We start from the raw sequence: 23,431 nt of genomic DNA, 5'->3' as shown, positions 1-23,431 counted from the left end.
ATTCAGTTACAAGATACATAAATAAATATACTACTGGTCAACCTGTGATCTCCACTCATGATCTGCAGAATGGCTGGCATGGAGGGATTCTGGTTTGGCACAACCACCTAGGTCCTGTCTTGACTTATTCATCTGTAAAGCATCTGGATGGTCGCATGGAAAGGCAGAGGGAACATACTGGTTCCACCACACTCTCCTCTGTTGCTGACACATAAATGTGAAGTGCATCTACAAACATGTGTCTACAGAACTGATCAAGACCACTTATAATACAGGCATCTTAGTTAAAAATCTCCAACAAAAATTAAAAGTTACCTTTTGTCCTTTTCATTTCATCATGAAGAAACAATTTCTTATTTTCTTCTCTGTTCCAATAGTGTATTTTCTAGTGCCTATATATAAACACTAAGAGTTTATTTAGCTACATAAGCAGGAGAATGAGAAACTCTGAGTAATTAGTGAACTGCCATATATACACTAATCACTGTATCCTTTGCATTGGTCACACCCTTTTTGTCCTCCTCTCTTTTAATACTTTCTGCTTAGTCCAGTGGGTGGCACACAGCAGATGTTGATTGGAGTGTTTTGAAAGATTTTTATTTTGAATACAGCACTGCTCTAGCATGGTATTATTATAAGGACGCTGATGACAACTAAATTCAAGGCTATTAAGGGCTTAAATGTGACATCTCAGTTCCGGGACCTTATCTTTAGAAAATACAGAGAATATTATCTACCTTTTTTTTTTTTAAGTGACAGGTTATCATCTAAAATATACCATTATCAAACTGCTCTTTTCATTCTTCTATTTTAAGAAAGTACTATTGGAGCTGAAAAAAATCAAGCATAACTTCTGCAGCAATGAGGAAACTCTTTCTCATAAATCTGTAGTGTTGGTCATGCTTTCCAGCTTTCCATTCTAGTCCAAGAGTTAATTTGGGGACTGGCACAGATTTCTACTTTTAAAAGCTACTCACTGGTGTCCCTTTAACATCTCTTTACTGGAAGTGTATCCTAAATAATTACCCTGCTGATATGGGGCATCTCCAAGGGCATGTCCAGAACCAGCTTTCCATTGTGTTGCTTTAATTGGGTGCTGTTCTTCTTCCTTCCACTTTTCTTTAAATTAGCAAGTAAGACTCAGAATCCTCCAGACTCAGTTCAGACTGTATTTTCTAATTAGATGATTGGAAAACTTTAATTAATAAGATGACCCCAACATAAAAATCAGGTCATATTGTTAAGCACTTATAACTTACAAATTTTAGCAAGCACTGACTTTTGCAAGTCAGCCAACTTTGTTAGTTCTCAACAATCCTTTAATTAGGCTAGACAGAAAGTAGCATGCACTAATGTGTGTCCTGGCTAAATTCCAGTGGGGGATAATTGCAATCTGGCCTACCTAAACTTCCACTGGCTTCAATTGAATACAGTAGTCTTTCTCCATTCTGTCTCTATTTCATTTTGCATTGATGCTATTCGTAAGGCATACAGATGGAAGACTCCTGCTTTTCACCCTGAGCACTGCAGATTATCTATTAATGAGCCTGTTGAAAACTTACCACATCCAGAAGAACAATAGACTAAGAAATAAAGAATGTATTCTGAGTTAACCCACTCTCCTCTTCTCGCATATAGCCAGAACACCTGACGAAGTTAACACCTATGATCGGTATCATTTTCATTCCCCCTTTGCTCCCATCCTACACATCCTACATTCACTACACAGACACACACAGACAAACACACACCTTTCCACTCACCTGGACTTTCAGTGGACCCAAGTACATCCTTGGAGAACTGCAAATAAGATAAGCCTCATCTACATCTAGTTCTAAGTTTATAGCATTTTGTTTGTTTTGCCTCTATTATTGCTATTTTGTCTGGTTCTTTCTTAGAGAAAAATGCATGAGGTGATATATGAATTTCCTCTACACAAAAATGAGGCCAGAAATGCCTGGTTCTTCCAGAGAAAGGCAATTTAAGATGCAAGATTTAATCATAAAACCATCAAGTTAAAAGGACCTTCAAGAAGTCTTGTAATTTACTCCCTTTTCTGCAGGCATGCAAATTAGAGTCCACCAAAAAAGTGTTACCGAAAGAAATCAAATTGGATCAAGCGAAATTATACAGCAGATAGGATAATTTAAAAGATAAATCTCTGTTGTTTTACTATGCTTCTTTGGCAATAACTGGGCCTTCTGGTGAATTAGGATATCAAATATTAAAATTCTTGCTGAACATTCTTGGGTTTGGGGGATCACCTAAAAAATGTTAATAGCTTAAGATTATTTCAAACAGAAGTTCCTGGTTACGATTTGTGTGTGTGTGTGTGTGTGTGTGTGTGTGTGTGTTACCATAAGAAGTTTTAAAATTTGTTAGAGTCTAAAAAATAATTTTTAAATTTACCAATCATATTGCTCTTAACTCTTATTCAAATATTTTATTGACTTAAAAACTCATAATTGGACCTAAAACTTCTACATTCAGAAGTTCAGAAAAACGTGTTTGCCCTGCATGTCAACAATAATTATATGCCTGAAAATTAATATGCATTCCTATCTTAAATCACTTTTAAGACATTTCATGAAGAAACATATACTATATGCATATTTTAACAGAATATTGCAAATGGAGAAGACAAATTAAAAGTGTCAAATATTCATCAGCAGTTTTTACTGGCACTAAAAGAAAGGTGACATTCACTGAGTCTTAGATGAAATCCACCTGGCTCAAACTAAACTGAGTAAAACAGCCAAAAGAATACTGAAGGCTTGGTTGAGTACATAATTGACCATAAAAGGTAGCTTTCAAATAAATCTAGATTCAACATTGCGTCTCCAGTCAATACTCCCACAAATGCTTATTCAGCACTCCTCTTTCCTAATGTATGTCTCAACCTACCTTCCAATCTTCTTTTACTTTCATCCTGTTTATTCCCCGTGCCTTCATACCCACTATTCATGTGCCTATTCTCCTCATTTACCACTGGCTTAGAAACACACCAAAATAACCTAAGGAGTTTTCAAAATGGCTAGATGGCTGGGTTGCCTCCCTGAAGATTCCATTTTCATAGGTCGAGGGGATGGAGGAAGGGGCGCTGGTGTTGACATCTTTGAAAACTCCAGATAATTCTGACACTAGCCTCCGGGTAAAGAGCGTGACTCTCAAAGGTCTGCAACCGTCAGGCTCCAGTCTGGTCTTTCCCTTCACAATCTCCTCAGCTGCCCTCTGGACAAGTCAAACTCTAAGATGAAGAAGTGTCCTGTTATTTCTAAGTGCTCTTTCCAGCTCCTTGCATTAGCTCAGAGGATCTCGACAAAGGTACTATTTTGCTATGTGACAAAATCTAGAGATGCTTTGGTTGTCAAAACAGGTGTATGCCATTCCAACGAGTGTATAAAGGCCAGAGATGTTGCTAAACATCCTATAATACACAATACAGCCCCTCCCAACAAATAATTATCATTCCAAAATGGCAGTGTTGTGAACATTGAGAAAAATGCTTCACCTGAAGCCTACCTTACTCTTTTCCATAATCACTCCATTCACGTATTCATTAAACAAACATTTCTATTCCTCCAAAATCAACCCCCCACCACCCAGTTGTCTCCAGACTTTCCCTAAACATCATTCTGTTCCAGTTACTTTCATCTGCTTACACCAAACTCTCCCTAAATTCTCACCAGTATGTACAATCCCCAGAACAATCTTTTTCTCTCCTCACTGTGTTTCTCTTAGGTTCCTTATTTCCAAGCATCTTTAAAAAAACCAAAATGTACAATGATGATTTTTCTAACAGCTGAGCTTCACTGCCTCCTATCCTTCTCAATAACTAGACCCTCTACTAATTAGGTGGCCAGTCAAGGGCCTTGTGTCATCCAAGAAGTGTTCCTCTTCAAGATCTAGACTTTTGTTCTTGTCTCTTACCACCACCACCTTACCTCTCACTTCTTCCATTGTCTCACTTCTGCTGTACCCACCTCCTTACTCTCAAATGTTTGCCTGGCATTTCAATCACCTAACTACCCCTTCTCATTCTGACAGCATGGTTTCCCACCCACACCTACCTGTGCTCAGACATATTATTCTCACTGACATCTTAGAGCTCTCACAATCCCTACAACTTCAATTTTCTGCTTTTTCATTCCAATTCTTAGAAATTTGGGTACTGATGGAGAAATAATTGGTTCTCTTACAAATGCTTGCCACCTAATTTCACCAGGGACTTTGAAACAGTTTAGCAATCTTTTAATTTATTACTACTCTGCCCTCACCTTCCCCACAGGGCTTGCTCCAAACCTCAAGCATTCACTCTCACATTGTGTTGTTTCTTATTCTACTATAGGGCACTGGGACATGCACCTTGATGATTAACATCTACAGACACCTATAGACCCATATCCTATTCTATAAGGTCCCAAACTCCTTCCAAGGAGCTCAAGTTCATCTATGAACCAAACTGAATCAGACTCCTACCCCTTCCATTCCCTAAGTCACCTCACAATTCTTCCCTACTTGCCACTCAACTGGAACCTTCATTGTCCCACACATATTCTCTTTCATTCTCACCTTTCTACTACCATCATTTCTTCCACCTGGGATGCTCTTTTCTGCAATCTCTAGCTATAGAAATCCTCCCTATCATATACTAGGCCCCCATATATTGTATATTGTTTGATCAACCTATGAGGCGATAACTAATCTTTCCCATAAATTTCCTTTCTGTTTTATTCTTACTTCTCTTAAGTTCTTACCATGCTGCCCTATATTAAGGGTATATTATATCTACATGCAACATTTAATCTCCTTGACAGAGGTCAGTTTGGTTCTACTCCCCAACCCTACTCCTGACTTCTCAAATTTTGCATTATACACACACACACTTGCACACTATATACATACACGTGTGTGTGTATATATGTATATCTTTACAATAAATAGCTGTATATATCAAGTATGTACATAGTCTCTTAAATGTTTCCTGGGTTCAAAGTAACTGAATCAAAATTGATAAGCAGAAGCTCTTCATGAAATGGCAGACAAATAAAATTAAGAATTTATACTAGGGGTTTTCATCTCAGTTTCACAGATTGAGTTCACAAGTTTTTGAAGCCCATTTTCCTGGTAAGAGAGTAGCTTTTATCAGATTCGCAAGATTCCATGCCAAACAAACTAAAAACAAACCAAAAAAGTTCAAAACTACTGCTCTAGAGATATGAAAAATAAAGACAAAATTAACTTTGTTATTTATGTTCTGATTTAACAAAACCCTTGGAAGTAATGTTGTATCAAATGCATTAAATACTAGATAATATGAATTAAACTTATATGAATTAACACTTTTAAATGGGGCAAAATGACCCAGACATCCACATTTATGTCTCACCAAAATTGATCTTATTTACAGTAAGAATAAGTGTGATTTTATAGCACACAATGAATGAAATACAGTAAAACATGCTTAGCTTCTAGCATAATAAGTAATATGGCTTAATAAATTAATAAATGATAAAGAACAGGTTGCAATTTAAACTAATCTTAAATTATTAAAACCACTAGATACTAGATTTATGACAGAAACATGGCTTGACATTCTTCTCAGTTACATCATATCCTAATTGCCAAAGGGTAGAAACACACACTTAATTTATTCAGCACATGTTCATTATGCTATTCGTATGTGGACATTTCATAAATCCTACTTGATGAAGCTGATTTAGTAATTACTTAATTTCCTCCCACTATTCATTCATTACTTCATTCACATTTAAATGATCATGACTGCAATACAGCACTGCAGGCTAAGAACCATTCCAGGCAAATGCTTTTCAGGGTCTTCATCTCCCAACATCCAGGGCAGGGTCTGCACATCTGGCTCTTCATCCATTGCATGTAACATTTTTATTCACATTACGAAAGATTAAGTTAAAAGATGTAGGAAATAGGCAACGACCCTTCTTTGTGTGTAAAGTTTGCATCAAATCACTATATAACTTCCAAAAAAAAATTCACTGGGGTTTATTTCTCTCAGTGTAAGGGAAAAAAATATGACACAAGTTTAACCTACTTAACAGAGTGTGAGTAAAGGTAGGTACAGTAACACAGTGATCATTAACACCTCTTTCTTATGAAAAGAAAGTGAAAACCACAGGTCTCCCTTAAGGATTTTAATAAAAGAGGAATATAATTAAATGTCACCAAATATTGTTGTTGCAAGATTTATATTTATTCAATGTAAACTGAACTTATGCAATTTGCCTGATTTTTAAGGCAGCTTTTCTAAATAAAAATAAATCTATTAGAGGACAGTCTATAAAGTGGTAAACTGGAAATGCATTGCCCCATATATCTAAGAGCCTGTGAAACTTCCCAGGAACATTTTTGATAAAACCAGAAATACGTTCTTAAGAAAATTAATCTATGAATTCATTCATGATAATTCAATTTATTGTGGATTCCAATTCACAATGAATTTTAAAACATTGTTTTAAGTAGAGTACTACTTAATTGCTTTTCAACTGTTAGACATTCAGGAGTTGCACCCACCCCTCCACACCCTGCCTTGTAGGAAAATGAAGGAAGCGTTTAACTCCAGGTGCATAGAAAAGGCAAACTCATAAATGCGACTGAACAGCTATAATTTAACTACTATCTTTTGGGTGAATAAAATGGAACCACATTTTATAAAACATGGTCAAAAATGAAACTCCATTAATTCCTGTTGATAAGGGTAAGAAACACATAATCCTACACATGGCTCCAATATTTGAGAAAATCTCAGGCTACAGGTTCACTACTCACTAAAGTTGTGAGCATCTTTTATTTAAAAAGAAAAAAGACAAAAAAAAAAAAAAAAGGTTCAGAGCTCTTTATATACCAACTATGTACCATCAAATCTACATTTTGAGATGAGTTTCGCTCTGTTGCCCAGGCTGGAGTGAGTGGCATGATCTGGGCTCACTGTAACCTCTACCTCCCAGGTTTAAGCAATTCTCATGTGTCAGCCTCCTGAGTAGCTGAGACTACAGGCATGTACCACCATGCCCTGCTAATTTTTGTATTTTTAGCAGAGATGACATTTTGCTGTGTTGGCCAGGCTGGTCTCGGACTCCTGACCTTAGGTGATCTACCAGTCTTGGCCTCCCAAAGTGCTAGAATTACAGACATGAGCCACCACACCTGGCCAAATCTACAATAGTTTCTAAAAGACTTCAAATATGTAATTATGTAACAGTTCCCAGTAACTAGGGGTAAACATATCCACAAACCCTAATCTCAACCCTGCACTTCAAAGCAATCAGGTAAAACCTTCATATAGCATCTCTTATAGGGTACCTTATCTCTAGCTTACAGACTAACAAGAGAGTGAGGTCAGAATCACTATGCCCACCAGGATGAATTATGATTCCCAGGAACAAGGTGCCGTCCACCACTGCAGGTGCCATAACAAAAGAAGTGCTCAACCCCAGGACAATCAGCACAGCCCTTCTCCGGTGGTCAAGACCACAGAAGGCAGCACTCCAACCCAGTATAATTTTCTCTTCTCCTTGTGGCTTGCAGAGGTTCTTTCAACTTTTGTGTCCAAGAGGTGTCAGAGACTGTAATACAAACAATACTCTGGGCGATCCACCTTGTACATCTCTTGTGGCTACAAGCCTGTGTAGGTTAGGATACTATGAATTCCCTACCACCGAACAGTTCACATGTAACATAAACCCTTCCATCATTTGATACACAGCTGTCAGTTAAAGGATTTGAAATATCTCCTTATTCTGTTGTGTAATTAGCATAATACAGATGCACACAAAGACTTCTGTTAAGAGTAGGGTGTACCAATTTGATTCCTCCATTTCAAACTAAGACTCATTTGTTTCCAAATAATGCAACATTGTTGGGGGTTTTAAATGTGTTACTGTTTTAGAGTGTAATGCATTGATTAAAAAACAAAAGTCAGTATGAGGACTCTTCACCACTCCCCCGCCTAAGGCAAATATGTAGGCTGAGATGCTGGAAAAGCTAGCCTGGTTAGAGATGTAGGATATAGACATTGCTCCTCATCCACTGCCTTAAAACGAAAGTGCTTCTGCAAATGCCCTCTCCAAGGTGTTCTAGAGTTCTAAATATCAGAAGTTCCAAAACTAATGCAACACGTCAACCTCTTTGCCATATCAGCAATTGGACTTGATTGAGTTTCAGTTAAGGGTTTTTAGCGTTTGAAACACAATTTCAAGAAACTCAAGTGAACATACATAATATAAAATAGCCAAGCGTCTGAAAACAAGTTTCTATTCATTTCTTTTAATCACTTGATAATATTTTATATTCTTAAACATCTTTATGCATTATTTGTTATGCATCTGTTTAATCAGTTGAATTTCTGTACTGAATTCTTAACCTTTAAATATTGTTTAGGCCATCACTGAATATTAACTTGTAGACCGCATCATTAGCCTGGAGTAATATTTCACTGAAAAGTATTGCTGAAAATGCTAGTTCTGTGGAAGATTAATAGGGGATATCAGAAAAAGACATTTTTTGGTTCACTGCAAGCACTCTAAATATTTGCTGAGTTAAATGGAATTAAGTAGGTGTTTAGTGCAGGACTTCCTGTAGCTGCTAATATGCTAATATGCACTGTGACCCTTGAGGGTGGGGGTGGTGGGAGGGATAAGAGTTCTTGCTCAGTACAATGACTTGCTGCACTAGTGTCCACAGAACACAGTTTTAGAAATACTGGCCTGAAGAACAATGTTGACTTGTTTGTAAAATCCAAGTTTCATTTTAACGAATACTTAAAGTAGGTATATCAGGCACATGGCATACTATCTAGTTCAAACCACTTGTACCTAGTGTTTTAATCCTTATTTATACAGCCTCACAAAATTTATGAGTGGGTGAAGAAAAAAATGATTGTATGAAAAAACTAGCTGTTCTAACTAGGGTCACTGGTCACAAACAACCCTATAACTACTCCTGGGCTCACTAGATGAACTGTTCTGAAAGCTTAAACCATTAAAACTGCAAAGATATTAACTTTAAGCACATTCTCTCCCCTAGATACTTCCATTCTATAGGGTAAATAGGTCAGGAATTATTTGCCCTATTTTTCAAATGAGGAAACAGCACTCAGAAATATGCATGTCTCAGGCAAAGTCATAGTTATTTAGCCACCCAATACAGAAGCACTAGACTCCTTGGTATATTAAAATCCAGCTTCTAACTTAGCCCAGTACTTTTTCAGCATCTCTCTCTCTCTCTCCTCTGTTTCTCTCTCTCCTCTCCTTCTCTCTCTCTTCTCTTTCTCTCTCTCCTCTCCTTCTCTCTCTCCTCTCTCTCTCTCCCCCCTCCTCTCTCCTCTCTCTCTCCTCTCTTCCCTCTCCTCTTCTCTCTCTCTCTCTCTCTCTCTCTCTCTGCCCCCACGGCTGTGCTTACCCTAATGAGTGGCTAGGCTAGTAAAGAGAGGCAGGTGTGAAGGATCCAATTATGTTCTAGCATTACCAGACATGAGGGTGCTTGCTTTCAGATTCTCCTGTATTTCAATTCATTGCAAAGACACAAATGCACAGAAAAGACCTTGCATTTCTCCTATTTAAACTTCTGAATAGAACTAAGCTGGAAGTCAGAAATAGGTCCTGGAGAAAAGTTTTCTTTCATATCAGTAGCAGGACATAGGAAGAATTGAGTTAATTATCTAGTTGGATTGAAGAATTTCAAAAATAGGTTCATGTTCTCTTGTAACACCATTAGGTGAAGACACATATTATAGGCCAACAGTTCTCAAAATTTGGTGCCTGATCATCAACATCAGCATCATCTGGGAATTCCTTAGAAATACAAATTCTCTGGTCCTGGCACAGACCTCTGGAGTCAGAAACTCTAAGGGAGGGCCCAAAAATCTATGTTTGAAAATCCTGCAGGAGATTCTGATGCACACCTAGGTTCAAAACGTGTTCAAGGACACTCAATACATATTTTAAATAACATATTTACTCTCTTTCTTCCCAAGTACAATAATTATGGCAAATATTATTAGTCGATAGTGGTCTGGATGAATTTAGGATCTGGAGCATGTAAAAAACAAGCAAACAAACAAACAAACAAAAAACAGTCAAATAACATTATTGTGCACTGGTCATTCATCAAGGAGTGGTTTTAAAAACAGCTGGATTTTTTTAAAAATGAATATATTTTTTCTTTCCATATAATCCATTTTAAGCATACATATCAAATTTCTAAGACCCTGTTGCATGGTTATCTGTCAAAAGTCAGCCCAAATGCATGGGAACAGCAATGGATACTTGCTCTGAAGAGGGGAGCTTCCCCTTCTGCCCTTTTATTCTCTAGTCCATACACCAGCTGCTCATAGTTGTCAAACCCCAAGATTGCCTAAGTCGGTCAGGTTTGGACAGTAGCCTGACATCAATCCACCCCACCCCTCTAAACCTAGGTGTTGACTAACGAGTCACTAAGGAATTAGTAGGTAGGTACTTAATTCCTTCAGTAAAACAGACATGAGAGGCTGCTATGGTTTTATTTCACATGGAAGGGATGCAGTGTGGCACAGGTTCAGAGTCAGGTTGAGATTCAGACAGACCCGGGTTTGAATCCAAGCTTCTCCACTTACTAAGAGGGTGACTTAAAAACACAGCTTAACTTTTCAAGGCCTCCATCTCCTCCCTGGTAAAGTGAGGATATTAATATCTATTACCTACCCCTTAGGATTACCGGAGAGGATTCAGTGGAAAAAAAAAAACAAACATATTTAGCCAAGAATAAGCTTCCAATAAATAATAATGTTTTCATTATTGTTTATTTTATAAAACTAGATTTTAAAAGCATAACAAGTTATTTTAAAATGCATGAAATGAAAAAATAATTTATTTCAAAATGCACATAAAAATCAGTTTATATGTAGCATTTCAAGCAGTTTTTACAGGGATCAAGTTAGCATGGGATCCACAAGTAGCTGAAAAGGTAAAAATTATAAGCCTTTGAAGTTACCTTATTCTTATTCCAGGTTGGAAAAACAGAAAGAGTGTATATCCTGCATAAGACTAAATCTTAGAATATTCCTATAAGCTAGACTCAGTGCCTGTTTTATAATTCAAGGAAAGAAAAAGAAAAATACTTATTTCAGGAAGATGAAGCTAGTAATTTCTTTATATATTGAGCATTTTATATCTAAACATAACTGAAATATTTTTTAACAAAAGAAAAAAAGCATAACAAATTTATTACATGCACACATGTGCACAGGAGTATTACAAAGTATGAACTGAAATACTAAAAGAAGAGAACACCAAGTTATACATCTCATTTCTACCATAATCTAGAGAAAGAAAATGATATATAATTTTATCTTGTTCCTTCATAATTTTTAAATATGTTTTAATATCTTGGGGATGCTAAGAACAAAGGCTTCACATAATTTTATTTCCATCCTATAGAAATTAGGAGTAAGTAGAGTACTTATTCTATCACTGTTACGAAAAAAAGTAGCCCTACATACATTGTATCTTGATGGCTTATGTATTTTATTATATTGAAAATAAACAACAATCAAGTTTCCATGAGGGGAAAAAAATAACAAAAATCAGAAGAGTTCATTATATCAGAAAAAAAAAAAAACAAGAAACAAATATTTTTCCTATGTGTGTGTTTCATTTCTGACATTTGTGTGTTATTGCAAATAGCGTAATTTCCATTAATACCAATATGAGTTTCAAAACTGCTTAGGAAAAAATGATACTGAGCTGTTCGAAATTCTACCAAATAACAAAACTGAAATACAACCTTTGGAATTTTAGGCATTATTAGTATATACAAATACTTAATGCTATTGGTGCCATAATTTTTGTATTTATATTTCCAGGATCAACACAGAAATGTTAAAATATGTTCCTGTCTCTCAGGTTTTATTTCTCTCAAGCACACACATATTAAAAATAAAAAACAAAAAATGAAGACTTCCTATTTTAAGGAATCCCTGACTTCCATTCTGAAATTCTTGACTGGGCAAGTAGAGAATCTGACCTCAAAGTAAAGCAGCGTCGGAGGGAAAGGAGGTAGCAAAGCACATTTGCATTTCTGGGTCATTACCCACACACAGGCCCCATGCCAGAGACGACTCTGGCATTCTGTAGAAAAAAATGCTGCCCATCCAAGCCTTTATTTGAGAAAGCAGGGAACAGCTCCACATGGGCTGACTTTTTGAAACTTTAGCTGTATTCAAGAAAAGAAGTCACTACCTGCTTTGTGAATGAAGAAACAGAGCTGGACACTGGAAGAAGTTTCTAGGTATCTCTTGGTATACATAAGACAGAGCAGAGTAGTGCTGAATTACAGTGAGGATAAATTAAAAACAAAACCATGTCCAACAATATTCAGGATGCATAAATAGAAAACATTTAAAAAGAAGAAAGTTATCATTTTACAACTTAGCAAACTCAACATATTTTTACATAAGTTTCTAAAGTATTGTATGGAGATTTTCAGTCATCTTCATGAATAAGTTTGGTTAACAACTTGAAGATTTTATCATCAATGGCATCTGAACCCTAAAAAGTTAAAATTCTCTGAGCCAGGAAGTTTTGTGGCAGATAAAGTTCTAAACTTCCGAAGAACTGTCAAACTTGTCAAAAGTATACTAGAAATATCATAAGATTCTACCTGCACTTTTCAAGCTACTTCATGGCAAAGCTTTATTTTTTAAAAAGTAATAAAATAGCACATGATTATGAACACTGCATAAAACTACAATCACTGAAGTATTCCATAATTAAAATAAAATTGTTTTTAACTTAGTCTACACTCACGACATTTTAAGGAAAAAAAAAAAGTGTACCTTTGAAAATGGTTAGCAATCCTGAGATAGAAAGTAACTGATCACTCTTAGTTAAGTTTCAAATGTAATCCTTCACACAGCTGCACACACAATGTGTACTAACCTAATTGTTAGTTGCACCTGCTCCAAGTTAACAATATTTCATACAGTTCATGGCAACAGTGGCATTTTTCAAGTGTTAATCTGTGGAGTGTAAATCTAAACTTTCTTTCAATAGTTTATGACATGTTTTGTGCCACCCAGGGGTCTAATGTACAAAATACGGGATTTCGAGTTTCTTTACTTGAAAACAAATCTGTCCTTTCAGTCTAAATTAAGTTATATTCTTTCATATTTTAACAGTATTTTTTCACACTGAGAGATATCAGAGTTTTTTTTCAATATTTATAAAAGAACTCCGATTCAATCACACATTGGGGTAAAAGTGCCAAAACTTTCACAACCTGTTGAAAGTTACAAATAGTAAATAAGAAGTTAAATACTTCTTGTCCTACATCACTACAACCACCACTGCAAATGCAGTGATGATTTTTGTTACTATCTGAAATCTTCAGTTTCTGAGTATTAAGGACAGCAACGATAAAAAGAAAATTACCTTCTTGAGATTATGAGCTTAAGCTCTGGATTCTGCAACATGGAGTGCATCTGCTTCCAGAGATCATACTCCTTTACGTAGGAATCACCCTAAAATCTGAAGTTGACATAACCATACAACTCAAAGATTTTAATTTATGATACATATGGAGACAGTTTTTCATAAAATGGAAGTTTTGTATTGAATCTCTATGGTATGAAATTCTAGTTTCTTGTTTTATAAACAGATTTCCTGATTTTTGAGAAGAGTGTGTGTTTATCTATACTTGTAGTCTGCCAAACATTAAATTAAATGTATATGTAACTAATGTAAAGCACAGATACAGAATTCTGACAGGTAAATGTCTCTGGAGAATCCGTCTCTGTCCCTCATTTGTTAAATGGTCAAAACATCGTGTCTGGTCTCATAAAAACCTAATAAATGAGATTACCATATCCACAATACCAAAAGCCACCTCATCCTCTCCTAAGATTAGCTGCAAATTGGTGCAGATGTAAACATCCCTTTAAGTTTATTTAAAATACAAATACTTTGCTTAGAGGACAGAGATTAATGTTTCCAGAACCTTAATCAAGTCACGTAATAAAGAAATGGAATAAAATTTCTAATTTAGACTCTCTTTGGCCTCAATTGATTTTAAGAAATCTAAGATTTTTCCTGTACAGTTACCAAAAAAAAAAAAAAAAGAAAAGAAAAGAAAACATGCCCAAATGTTACAAGAACACATACTAAACACTTCAGAAGTAACCAAAACTGGGTTAACTTTTATTTCAGTCAATGGTACATGAGTCATAACTTAGTCTAGAAACCTGGTTTATTTGTAAAACAATCTACTCATAATAGCGCAAAGACATAAAAAGTTTTTAAAAATCTATTGAGAGCAAAAGAAAAACATACACACCCACCCACTTTTTTAGTGCAGGGCTTTGCAACTATTAATTTGCAAAAATAATTATTTTATTTAAAATCAAACACTGTATTTCCAAAAAGCAACAATTACCAAGAATCTCTGAGGTCCTTTAAGGTGTGATCTTTTCACCCTATCAAAACAATTGGATTTTCTTTGTCCTTTGTTTTTTGTTCTGCATCTGCATTAACATGGCTGCTAATTATATTAACCTGGTGGCACATGAAGTCTGAATGGGCAAAATCACATGATTCTTATAGAACATAAAACTCCTTAGGATTCCAATGTACACTTGCTTAGACTGTGCTCTTCTGTATTACAGCTACGACTATTCTGTTAAAGAACCTAACTATAATTCAGAATTTCTGTTTCATAAGTGATGGGGCAACTCTCCAAGACACCACTGTATGTATGGATGCATTCATGTACTCAAGAGCATGTGCACATACACACATGTGTGAGCACACAAAAACACAAAGGAGCCTTTAGCTTTATCATTCTACTTTGAATAGTTTCCCTATTGGTATATTTATGTTTTTCTAAAATTAAGTTCTTGAGGAGTTTGTATTCATCACACAAAATGTCATATAGATCTAGTGCATACATTTGCCATAAGAAATCCCTATTATATTAAATGATTAGAAATTAAATCACGTTTTTCAAATTTTAAATTGAAAAGAGCATAAGAATGATCTACACACCCACTCATTCTCACAGTTTTATGCTTTCACACAGTGAATCAGCAAATGTATTATTTTCTGAATAATATATACAAAAAAAGGATGTTTTGAAAACCTTTATACATTGTGGCAGATTTGGCCTAATGGGTTGTTTAACAAAGTAAACTCCCTCATTGTTCTGGTTAGCTTTATTATTAAGAGTAAAAACCCTTTATTGCAAAACTTATATGAATCTATGGCACAGAAAAATAAACTGGTTTACACATCACTGAGAAACTACTACATTCTGAAAATTATATTTATAGTTCCATCTTTTCTGTCTTACAACCAAGTGCATAAGTGCATAAATCACAGATCAAAATAGACACCATCAGATAACTTTCATGGGAAAGAAAAACATCCTAAGACAACACACAACAAAAAGCACTGTTTCAGCTAAATATTAAACAAAGCAGCAATAGCTAACACTCACGGGCTTCACGACAACTGATAAACAAGAACACTTAAGGAATTCCTCTGTCAGTTTCAATGGCAAATCCTTGCTCTTTTGAACACTTTACTGATTGGACACTCAAACATCTTCTGCCTTGTAGTCACCTCAACCTTTATGACACAATTGTTGAAAATGTAGATGACTATTCCAGTTAATTTATACTTTCTAAGGAAATCTACTTAACGACAAGTGTGAGCAAGTAGCTCCTACCTCAAATTAACCACGTAGAGTGGTATATTTTTCATCTCTCAACTCTACTCAGACCCTCCTTCCATTGCCCTTAAGGAATTGAAATTCAGAGACATGACGTTTTCCACTATTGGTTCCTTGCCTCTTTGCAACTGTACAACATTCCTCAAAAAGTACACACAATTCTCCATCCTATAGGATCAGACAACAGTATCTATTTCAGGAGCAATAATAAGCAAAATGTAAGACAGGATAATTTTTCTTGGAATTGTCTGTTAATTGTGATTTAAAGGTACTGGTTCTGTCTATGACAATGGTGTTGCTGAGTTCATCTAAGTATTTTTGTTCAATCTGCATACTTTAAAAACTCAATGTGGCTTCTAAATGAGACTGTTGTAAGGATACAATCTGCCCTGAATAGTGGTTTTTTTAGAGCGTTATACTTAAAGACATTTTCCTAAAAAACATGTCTATGAATAAACAAAGATACTGCAAAATTAGTATAGAGAAGAAAAGTCCAAAATTCCATATTTCTCTGTTTAACACCTGTACAGTAAATTGTAGGTGACAATCACGTTGTTACATGAATAGGAATGCAAAGCATAAAGAACAAGAGCTACACCTTGCTTTGCCTAAAGAAATTAAAGACAAGTTTAACCCGCACCTGCCAAACTGTCTTAAGAGGGACACAAATAGGTGGGAGCGGAAAGGCTCACCTCTCCTGTACCCCAGAGTGCGTCTCCCTGAAATCATCTTAAATATAGGCAATATATCTGTCACCTTCTCTTTTATTTTTTTCTTCCATTCAAGTCAATGGCAGACCCTTTACTGCACTCCCGTGCCCATTATCTCAAAGACACATTACAGAAAAAGGGGACCCAAGTGTCACTTACCAGTTGCATGCCACAGATAAAGATAAGCGTGCACCTGCCACTGCAATAACCCATGGTTTCCGAGACCCCTGCCACAGCCAGACTGTCCCACGTCGGCCACCGTCGAGCCCCCACTTTATCCAATCAGATCGCGGGGAAGGACAGGCAAACCTGCGGAGGGCTCGGGGGCTCTGGGCTGCTGCTGCCAGCGTCCTGGGAAGTGACAGGCATTAGGACCTGCTGGTGCGGCGGCGGTGGCGGCGGCAGCTCCAGCCGCGCCCGCCACACATACCTTCACTCGCTCGGTGCACACGCCGCGCCGCAGGCAGTGCCGCCTGCGGAGACGCGCCCGGGGCCCGCAGGGGCAGCAGCGGCAGCCTGGCAGCGCCGCCGCGCCCTCGGGCATCTGGCCCCCGAAGTTTCGCCCCCGCAGCTCCCCGCGCCGCTCGCCTCACGCCCCCCAGCGCGGCCGCCGCCCGACGCGCGTTCGCCCTGCGCTCTCCGCGCGCCGGCTCCGGGGGCGGCAGAAGCGCGCGCGGGCCCCTGCCCGCCTCCCTGCGCAGCCCGCGGCTCTCTGCGCCCTGCGTTGAGGGGCCCAGAGGGCGGGGGTGGGGCTGGGAGCGGGGCGCGGGCCGAGCAGAGGCGTCCGGGTTCCGCGATCCCCAGCGGCTGCTGCAGCGGCTGCTGCGCGCAGTGATGCGGGTCCGCGCCGCGTCCCAGCAGCGGCGCTGCCCCTCCCTCGCCCAGATGTGTGAATCCTCCTCCTCCAACAAATCCTTCAACCTGCTCCCCGCCGCCCCCTCCCAGGGGGCCAACTTTGAGGACGGCCGGGGCTGCCGCCCAGGCGGCCGCTGGTGGCGGTGTCTAGGCGGAAAGGAGCGGCGCGAAAGCGGCGGCGGCGGGGACCGGGGCCTCGGGGCGAGGAGTCGGGGCGGCATGACCGCGGTGTCCTGAGCTGGAGTCGGTCCTGCTCCCGGAGCCAGAGCCGAGCCGCGGCACTCTGCGGGAGCGAACCGTGTGTGTGTGCGTGCGGGCGCTCGGGGAAGAAGGGACGAAGAGGAGGGTTAGGGAAGGAGGCTGGGGTCATAGAACAAGGGTGCAGCCGCGGCATCCAGAGCGGCAGGAAAGCCCGAGTGGCGGAAGGGCCAGAGGTGGCGAGGAAAAGGGGCGCGGCGGCCCCAGACGCACCGCCCAGCACCCGGCTGCCCTGGGCCGGAGCGCAGAGGGCTACGGAGTCGACCCTGCTTGGGGAAGGGGACCGAGTTGCTGCTGGAGTTGGGAAAATTTAGCAACCGGAGCGAATAGGGATGCAATGAGTTGCTGTTGCTGCTGGTGTTGAAGCATCAAACTTGTTTGTTTTCACTTAAAATATTAAAGAGTCGGAGACCAGTTTGATACTCAGTTACTTAAGCCTCACAGACCGTCCCGGCTGGGTGTGGATTCCTAGTGGAGAGGCTCCAGCCTTCGCTGAGCACCCGCCTGAAGCTGTGAAGCGGCTGCTACCTGCGGAGCCAGGCTTCGGAGCCCGCTGCTGCCACCTGCGGGCGGAAAGCTGAAGGGCGCAATATGCTGTCCCGAGTGGCTGCCCCTGGGGCGTGGGTATTTAGGACCAAGTTTCTTTTTTAGCCCGGGCAGCTAATGAAAACAATCCTAACTTTTCCAGGAAGTGACGATGGTTTGTTGAGATCCACTGAGGAAATGACTCATTGGGGTGAAGTGCCGCGATTGATAAGAGGATGGTTTAGGGAGCTAAATAGCAACCAACTCCCTAGCACCCTTCTTAAGAGATTACGATGACAAAACCACATCAAGCAGAGAGCTTTCTGTAGCAAATGCAACTTGGCGCCTAGTGAGAAAAATGGCATTTGTACAGGATGAAGTTATGCTGGGAACCACAAATAAGGATCCCGAATGATTGCTTCCTTTGAATAAACGTTATGACGTATCAGAATGACTAAATACAAATAAATTGAATAGGGCAGAGAGACTATTCTCCAGAAGCCTGGCACTGAATTTTCAGAAACGATTTGTCAGTCCTAGAGAGCCAAAAAGGGATTAACTGTTAAATTTATGGAGCACAGATATTTTATTGCTATAATGAGAATGTCTACTTTTAATCGTCCCATTTGTAAAGGGGCTTTTCTTCTGAAAAGTGTCTTTCAATGTTTAATAAAATTCCCAAGAGCCCAATATGTGCTCTTAGGCACTGCAAAGTCTCGAAGGTAATAGTTCCACAACCTTTGGTAGAACAGAAGCCAGAGTTATCTAGTGGAAAATGTTTCTCTTAGTTGTTCTTATTCTGTCTTTATACCCGTTAGTTGTCCTGTGCCTGCTAGGGTTATAGGTATTTTGCACTGCCAGACGGAAAGCTGTAAGTTAGTTGACTATTCAAGAAGCTGCTGCCATATTGTCAAAAGAGTTCTATTACCTCCTTGAATTTATCATACGAACAACACATTTATATGGATCCCTCCATAATCCTGCAGAGGTTTCCCCGCAACCAGCAATAGCCTGAGTAATCTTTAGGTTGTATAGGAAAGCAGAATGCTTTCTGTAGCTGACTCCGGCAGTGCCCCACCATAGTTCTTGGACTGTGCCCTTTCAGTCCATGCTTGCCTTTTTGTAATCACTTCAGACAGTCTGTTTGCTAGCCGTTGGAGGTATTTGGCTGCACAATAAGGTTCCAGCCCTAAGAGCTGCCCTCACCCAATAATGGATGGGAATTGGTGGATAAATACCCCAGCTTCTTCAATGCACATATGGGAAACCCTCAGACATGTTCTAGTCTACACCATTAAGGTCCCCACCGGGATTGAGCCCTACGTGCCCACAGGAGTAACTCGCTCATTCATGCGCTCTGAATTGGCTTCCTTGCCTTCCATGCCTCATCTCCCTACTTTTATACCGCTGCTTTCTGGGATCAGCTCTGAAATAAACCACTCAAATCCTTGTGTCAGAGCCTGTCTCTTGAGAATCCCAACCTAAGACAGTCTCCAAGGGCTTTTATGCCTCGTCTGACGTCATTGGCACAGTATTCTCAGAAGTGTGAGCTACAAACATTTAATGTTGAGACTTCACTATGTACAACTACTGCCTTATGTACTAAACCTACATCGTCTCATTCATTTCTCAAAGGAAACACGTGAGTTGATACAATGTGCATTCTAAAGATATACAAACTCAGAGAGAAATCAAATATTTTTATCAGGGATGCACATGCTCTTAGCAGCAGAATTAGAATTTGAAGGGCATGATTATGAGACACCAAAATTCGCCTTTCGAACTACTGTACCACACTCCTTTATTTCAATATACTTGCCTGTCATTCTTTTAGAATTACATACAAAAGTGATTACAAAAATATTTAGAAGAATAATCACATATTTTATCTCTAAGCTAAATTGGCATCACATGCTTTATATACAGTACAGGCAATGCCTGACTTATGAAAGGGCACCCTAGTTACGGATGCAATTCTATAACTTAATGTGGCTATGCACTTCCTATTCTGTTTTCTATTATTCCTGGAACTGAGTGTCTTAGTAGAAGAGACTAAAAAGAGAATCCCAACAGTTCCACAGCCATGTATGAAGGAGAGAGATGTCTCCAATTTGAATGTTGATTGCATTTGCACTCAGAAATAAGGTCATAAACTGTTTAGCTATATAAGGTGTTAGACCTTTTGTTGACTAATAGGGTGACATAACTATTGTGAATTGCCTTGTTTCTATGGGGAAAATGTGCCGCATATTCCACACCTCCATCTGCCTCACCTTTCCATGCTGTTTTAAAGTACTTTTCAAGGTTGTTTCGGATATATTATCTCATTTATCTCTCAGAACAACTCATGCAATGCAGTAGGTACACAGCCACTAAGTGAGCCGAGTTAGACAGCTAACACTCAATCACTTCAGCTACACCAAAAGCTCAAGCTTGGCGTTGCAACTCTGCTGAACAATTTCACTGAGTTTTATTGCCTCCATTCATTAGTTTAAAAGCATAAAAGCAACAATTAGTTCTCTTGAAAATGTTTGTGGGTATGTAGTAGATGTATATATTTATGGGGTACAGGAGACATTTCGATACAGGCATAGGATGCATAATAATCACATCTTTACAATCACAAAACCAACCTATTTGATTCATTGTATACATTATATATTTTATATTAGCATGGATTTTTTCTTGTTTGGATAATGATTAGGAAAATGATAGTATATTTTAAATATTAATGACATATAAGAAGAAAATAACCACCAATTCTTCCATCCGGAGATAATTGATGTCATTTTTATACAAACCATTTTCTAACAAAAATAGTGTGATATCATGCACAACATCTTTTAACCTGCTTTTTTTTTTTTTTTTTCATTTAACAATAGACCAAAAACATGTATCCAGGTTATTAACTATTAAGTTCATGGACTCTGCAGCCAGACATTTAGTTTCATAATCCAAGCTCTGCCATTTATCAACTATGTAATCTTGGGTAAATCGCTTAGCTCTTCGTGCTTTGGTTTTCTTATTTATAAAATGGGAGGTGTAATAATGCACATATATCATAGAGTTTTTGGGAGAATTAAGTAAGCGTCAACTAAGTAAAACTTTCAGAACAATGCTGTATTAGGGCTCTCTAGAGGGACAGAATATATATGTATGTATATATATGTGTGTATATATATGTGTGTGTGTATACATATAAAGTATTAACTCACAGGATCACAAGGTCCCACAATAGGCTGTCTGCACGCTGAGGAGCAAGGAGAGCCAGTCCGAGTTCCAAAAACGAAGAATTTGGAGCTTGATGTTCAAGGGCAGGGAGCATCCAGCATGGGAGAAAACTGCAGCCTGGGAGGTTAGGCCAGTCTGTCTTTTCACATTTTTCTGTTTGCTTATATTCTAGCCAAGCTGGCAGATGATTAGATTGTACCCACCCAGATTAAGGGTGGATCTGCCTTCCCCAGCCCACTGACTCAAATGTTAATCTCTTTCGGCAATACCCTCACAGACACACCCAGGATCAATACTTTGTATCCTTCAATCCAATCAAGCTGACACTCAGTATTAACCATCACAAGTCTACCTGTTGTCAACTTGAACCCATACGCATCTTGTGAGATCATACATAATCTTCAAATAACGACAGTAATGAGGTCATAATTATGCCTAACATAATACAACTATCCTTCATACAAACAGAAACCCACCAATCCCTATTACATAAAGTTAGCAATACTTAATTGTTTTTTTTTTTTTTTTTTTTTTTTTTTTTTTTTTTTTTTTAATTTATTTATTATTATTAAACTTCAAGTTGTAGGGTACATGTGCACAACGTGCAGGTTTGCTACATATGTATACTTGTGCCATGTTGGTGTGCTGCACCCATCAACTCGTCATTTACATCAGGTATAACTCCCAATGCAATCCCTCCCCCCTCCCCCCTCCCCATGATAGGCCCCGGTGTGTGATGTTCCCCTTCCCGAGTCCAAGTGATCTCATTGTTCAGTTCCCACCTACGAGTGAGAACATGCGGTGTTTGGTTTTCTGTTCTTGTGATAGTTTGCTAAGAATGATGGTTTCCAGCTGCATCCATGTCCCTACAAAGGACACAAACTCATCCTTTTTTATGGCTGCATAGTATTCCATGGTGTATATGTGCCACATTTTCTTAATCCAATCTGTCACTGATGGACATTTGGGTTGATTCCAAGTCTTTGCTATTGTGAATAGTGCTGCAATAAACATACGTGTGCATGTGTCCTTATAGCAGCATAATTTATAATCCTTTGGGTATATACCCAGTAATGGGATGGCTGGGTCATATGGTACATCTAGTTCTAGATCCTTGAGGAATCGCCATACTGTTTTCCATAATGGTTGAACTAGTTTACAATCCCACCAACAGTGTAAGAGTGTTCCTATTTCTCCACATCCTCTCCAGCACCTGTTGTTTCCTGACTTTTGAATGATCGCCATTCTAACTGGTGTGAGATGGTATCTCATTGTGGTTTTGATTTGCATTTCTCTGATGGCCAGTGATGATGAGCATTTTTTCATGTGTCTGTTGGCTGTATGAATGTCTTCTTTTGAGAAATGTCTGTTCATATCCTTTGCCCACTTTTGGATGGGGTTGTTTGTTTTTTTCTTGTAAATTTGTTTGAGTTCTTTGTAGGTTCTGGATATTAGCCCTTTGTCAGATGAGTAGATTGCAAAAATTTTCTCCCATTCTGTAGGTTGCCTGCTCACTCTGATGGTAGTTTCTTTTGCTGTGCAGAAGCTCTTTAGTTTGATGAGATCCCATTTGTCAATTTTGGCTTTTGCTGCCGTTGCTTTTGGTGTTTTAGACATGAAGTCTTTGCCCATGCCTATGTCCTGAATGGTACTACCTAGGTTTTCCTCTAGGATTTTTATGGTATTAGGTCTAACATTTAAGTCTCTAATCCATCTTGAATTAATTTTCGTATAAGGAGTAAGGAAAGGATCCAGTTTCAGCTTTCTACTTATGGCTAGCCAGTTTTCCCAGCACCATTTATTAAATAGGGAATCCTTTCCCCATTTCTTGTTTCTCTCAGGTTTGTCAAAGATCAGATGGCTGTAGATGTGTGGTATTATTTCTGAGGACTCTGTTCTGTTCCATTGGTCTATATCTCTGTTTTGGTACCAGTACCATGCTGTTTTGGTTACTGTAGCCTTGTAGTATAGTTTGAAGTCAGGTAGCGTGATGCCTCCAGCTTTGTTCTTTTGACTTAGGATTGTCTTGGAGATGCGGGCTCTTTTTTGGTTCCATATGAACTTTAAAGCAGTTTTTTCCAATTCTGTGAAGAAGCTCATTGGTAGCTTGATGGGGA

At 38.8% G+C, this 23,431-nt stretch overlaps 1 protein-coding gene across 2 annotated transcripts in view; it reads right to left on the bottom strand.

The window, feature by feature from the left end:
• NKAIN2 (sodium/potassium transporting ATPase interacting 2) overlaps window positions 1-16,690 on the bottom strand; it is a 1,030,851-nt gene extending 1,014,161 nt beyond the window's left edge. For both annotated transcript variants that reach the window (XR_499978.3, XM_038000565.2), the window contains exon 1: window positions 16,605-16,690. Coding sequence is in view for 1 of the 2 variants with exons in the window: in XM_038000565.2 (XP_037856493.1) it covers window positions 16,605-16,658 (54 nt within the window). In the remaining variant the exon portion in view is untranslated. The remainder of the gene's footprint in view (window positions 1-16,604) is intronic.
• Window positions 16,691-23,431: the final 6,741 nt, after the last annotated feature.

This window comes from Chlorocebus sabaeus, chromosome 13 (genome assembly GCF_047675955.1).
Source record: "Chlorocebus sabaeus isolate Y175 chromosome 13, mChlSab1.0.hap1, whole genome shotgun sequence".
Classification (NCBI taxonomy): domain Eukaryota; kingdom Metazoa; phylum Chordata; class Mammalia; order Primates; family Cercopithecidae; genus Chlorocebus; species Chlorocebus sabaeus.
This window is presented reverse-complemented; position numbering and strand designations above follow the sequence as displayed.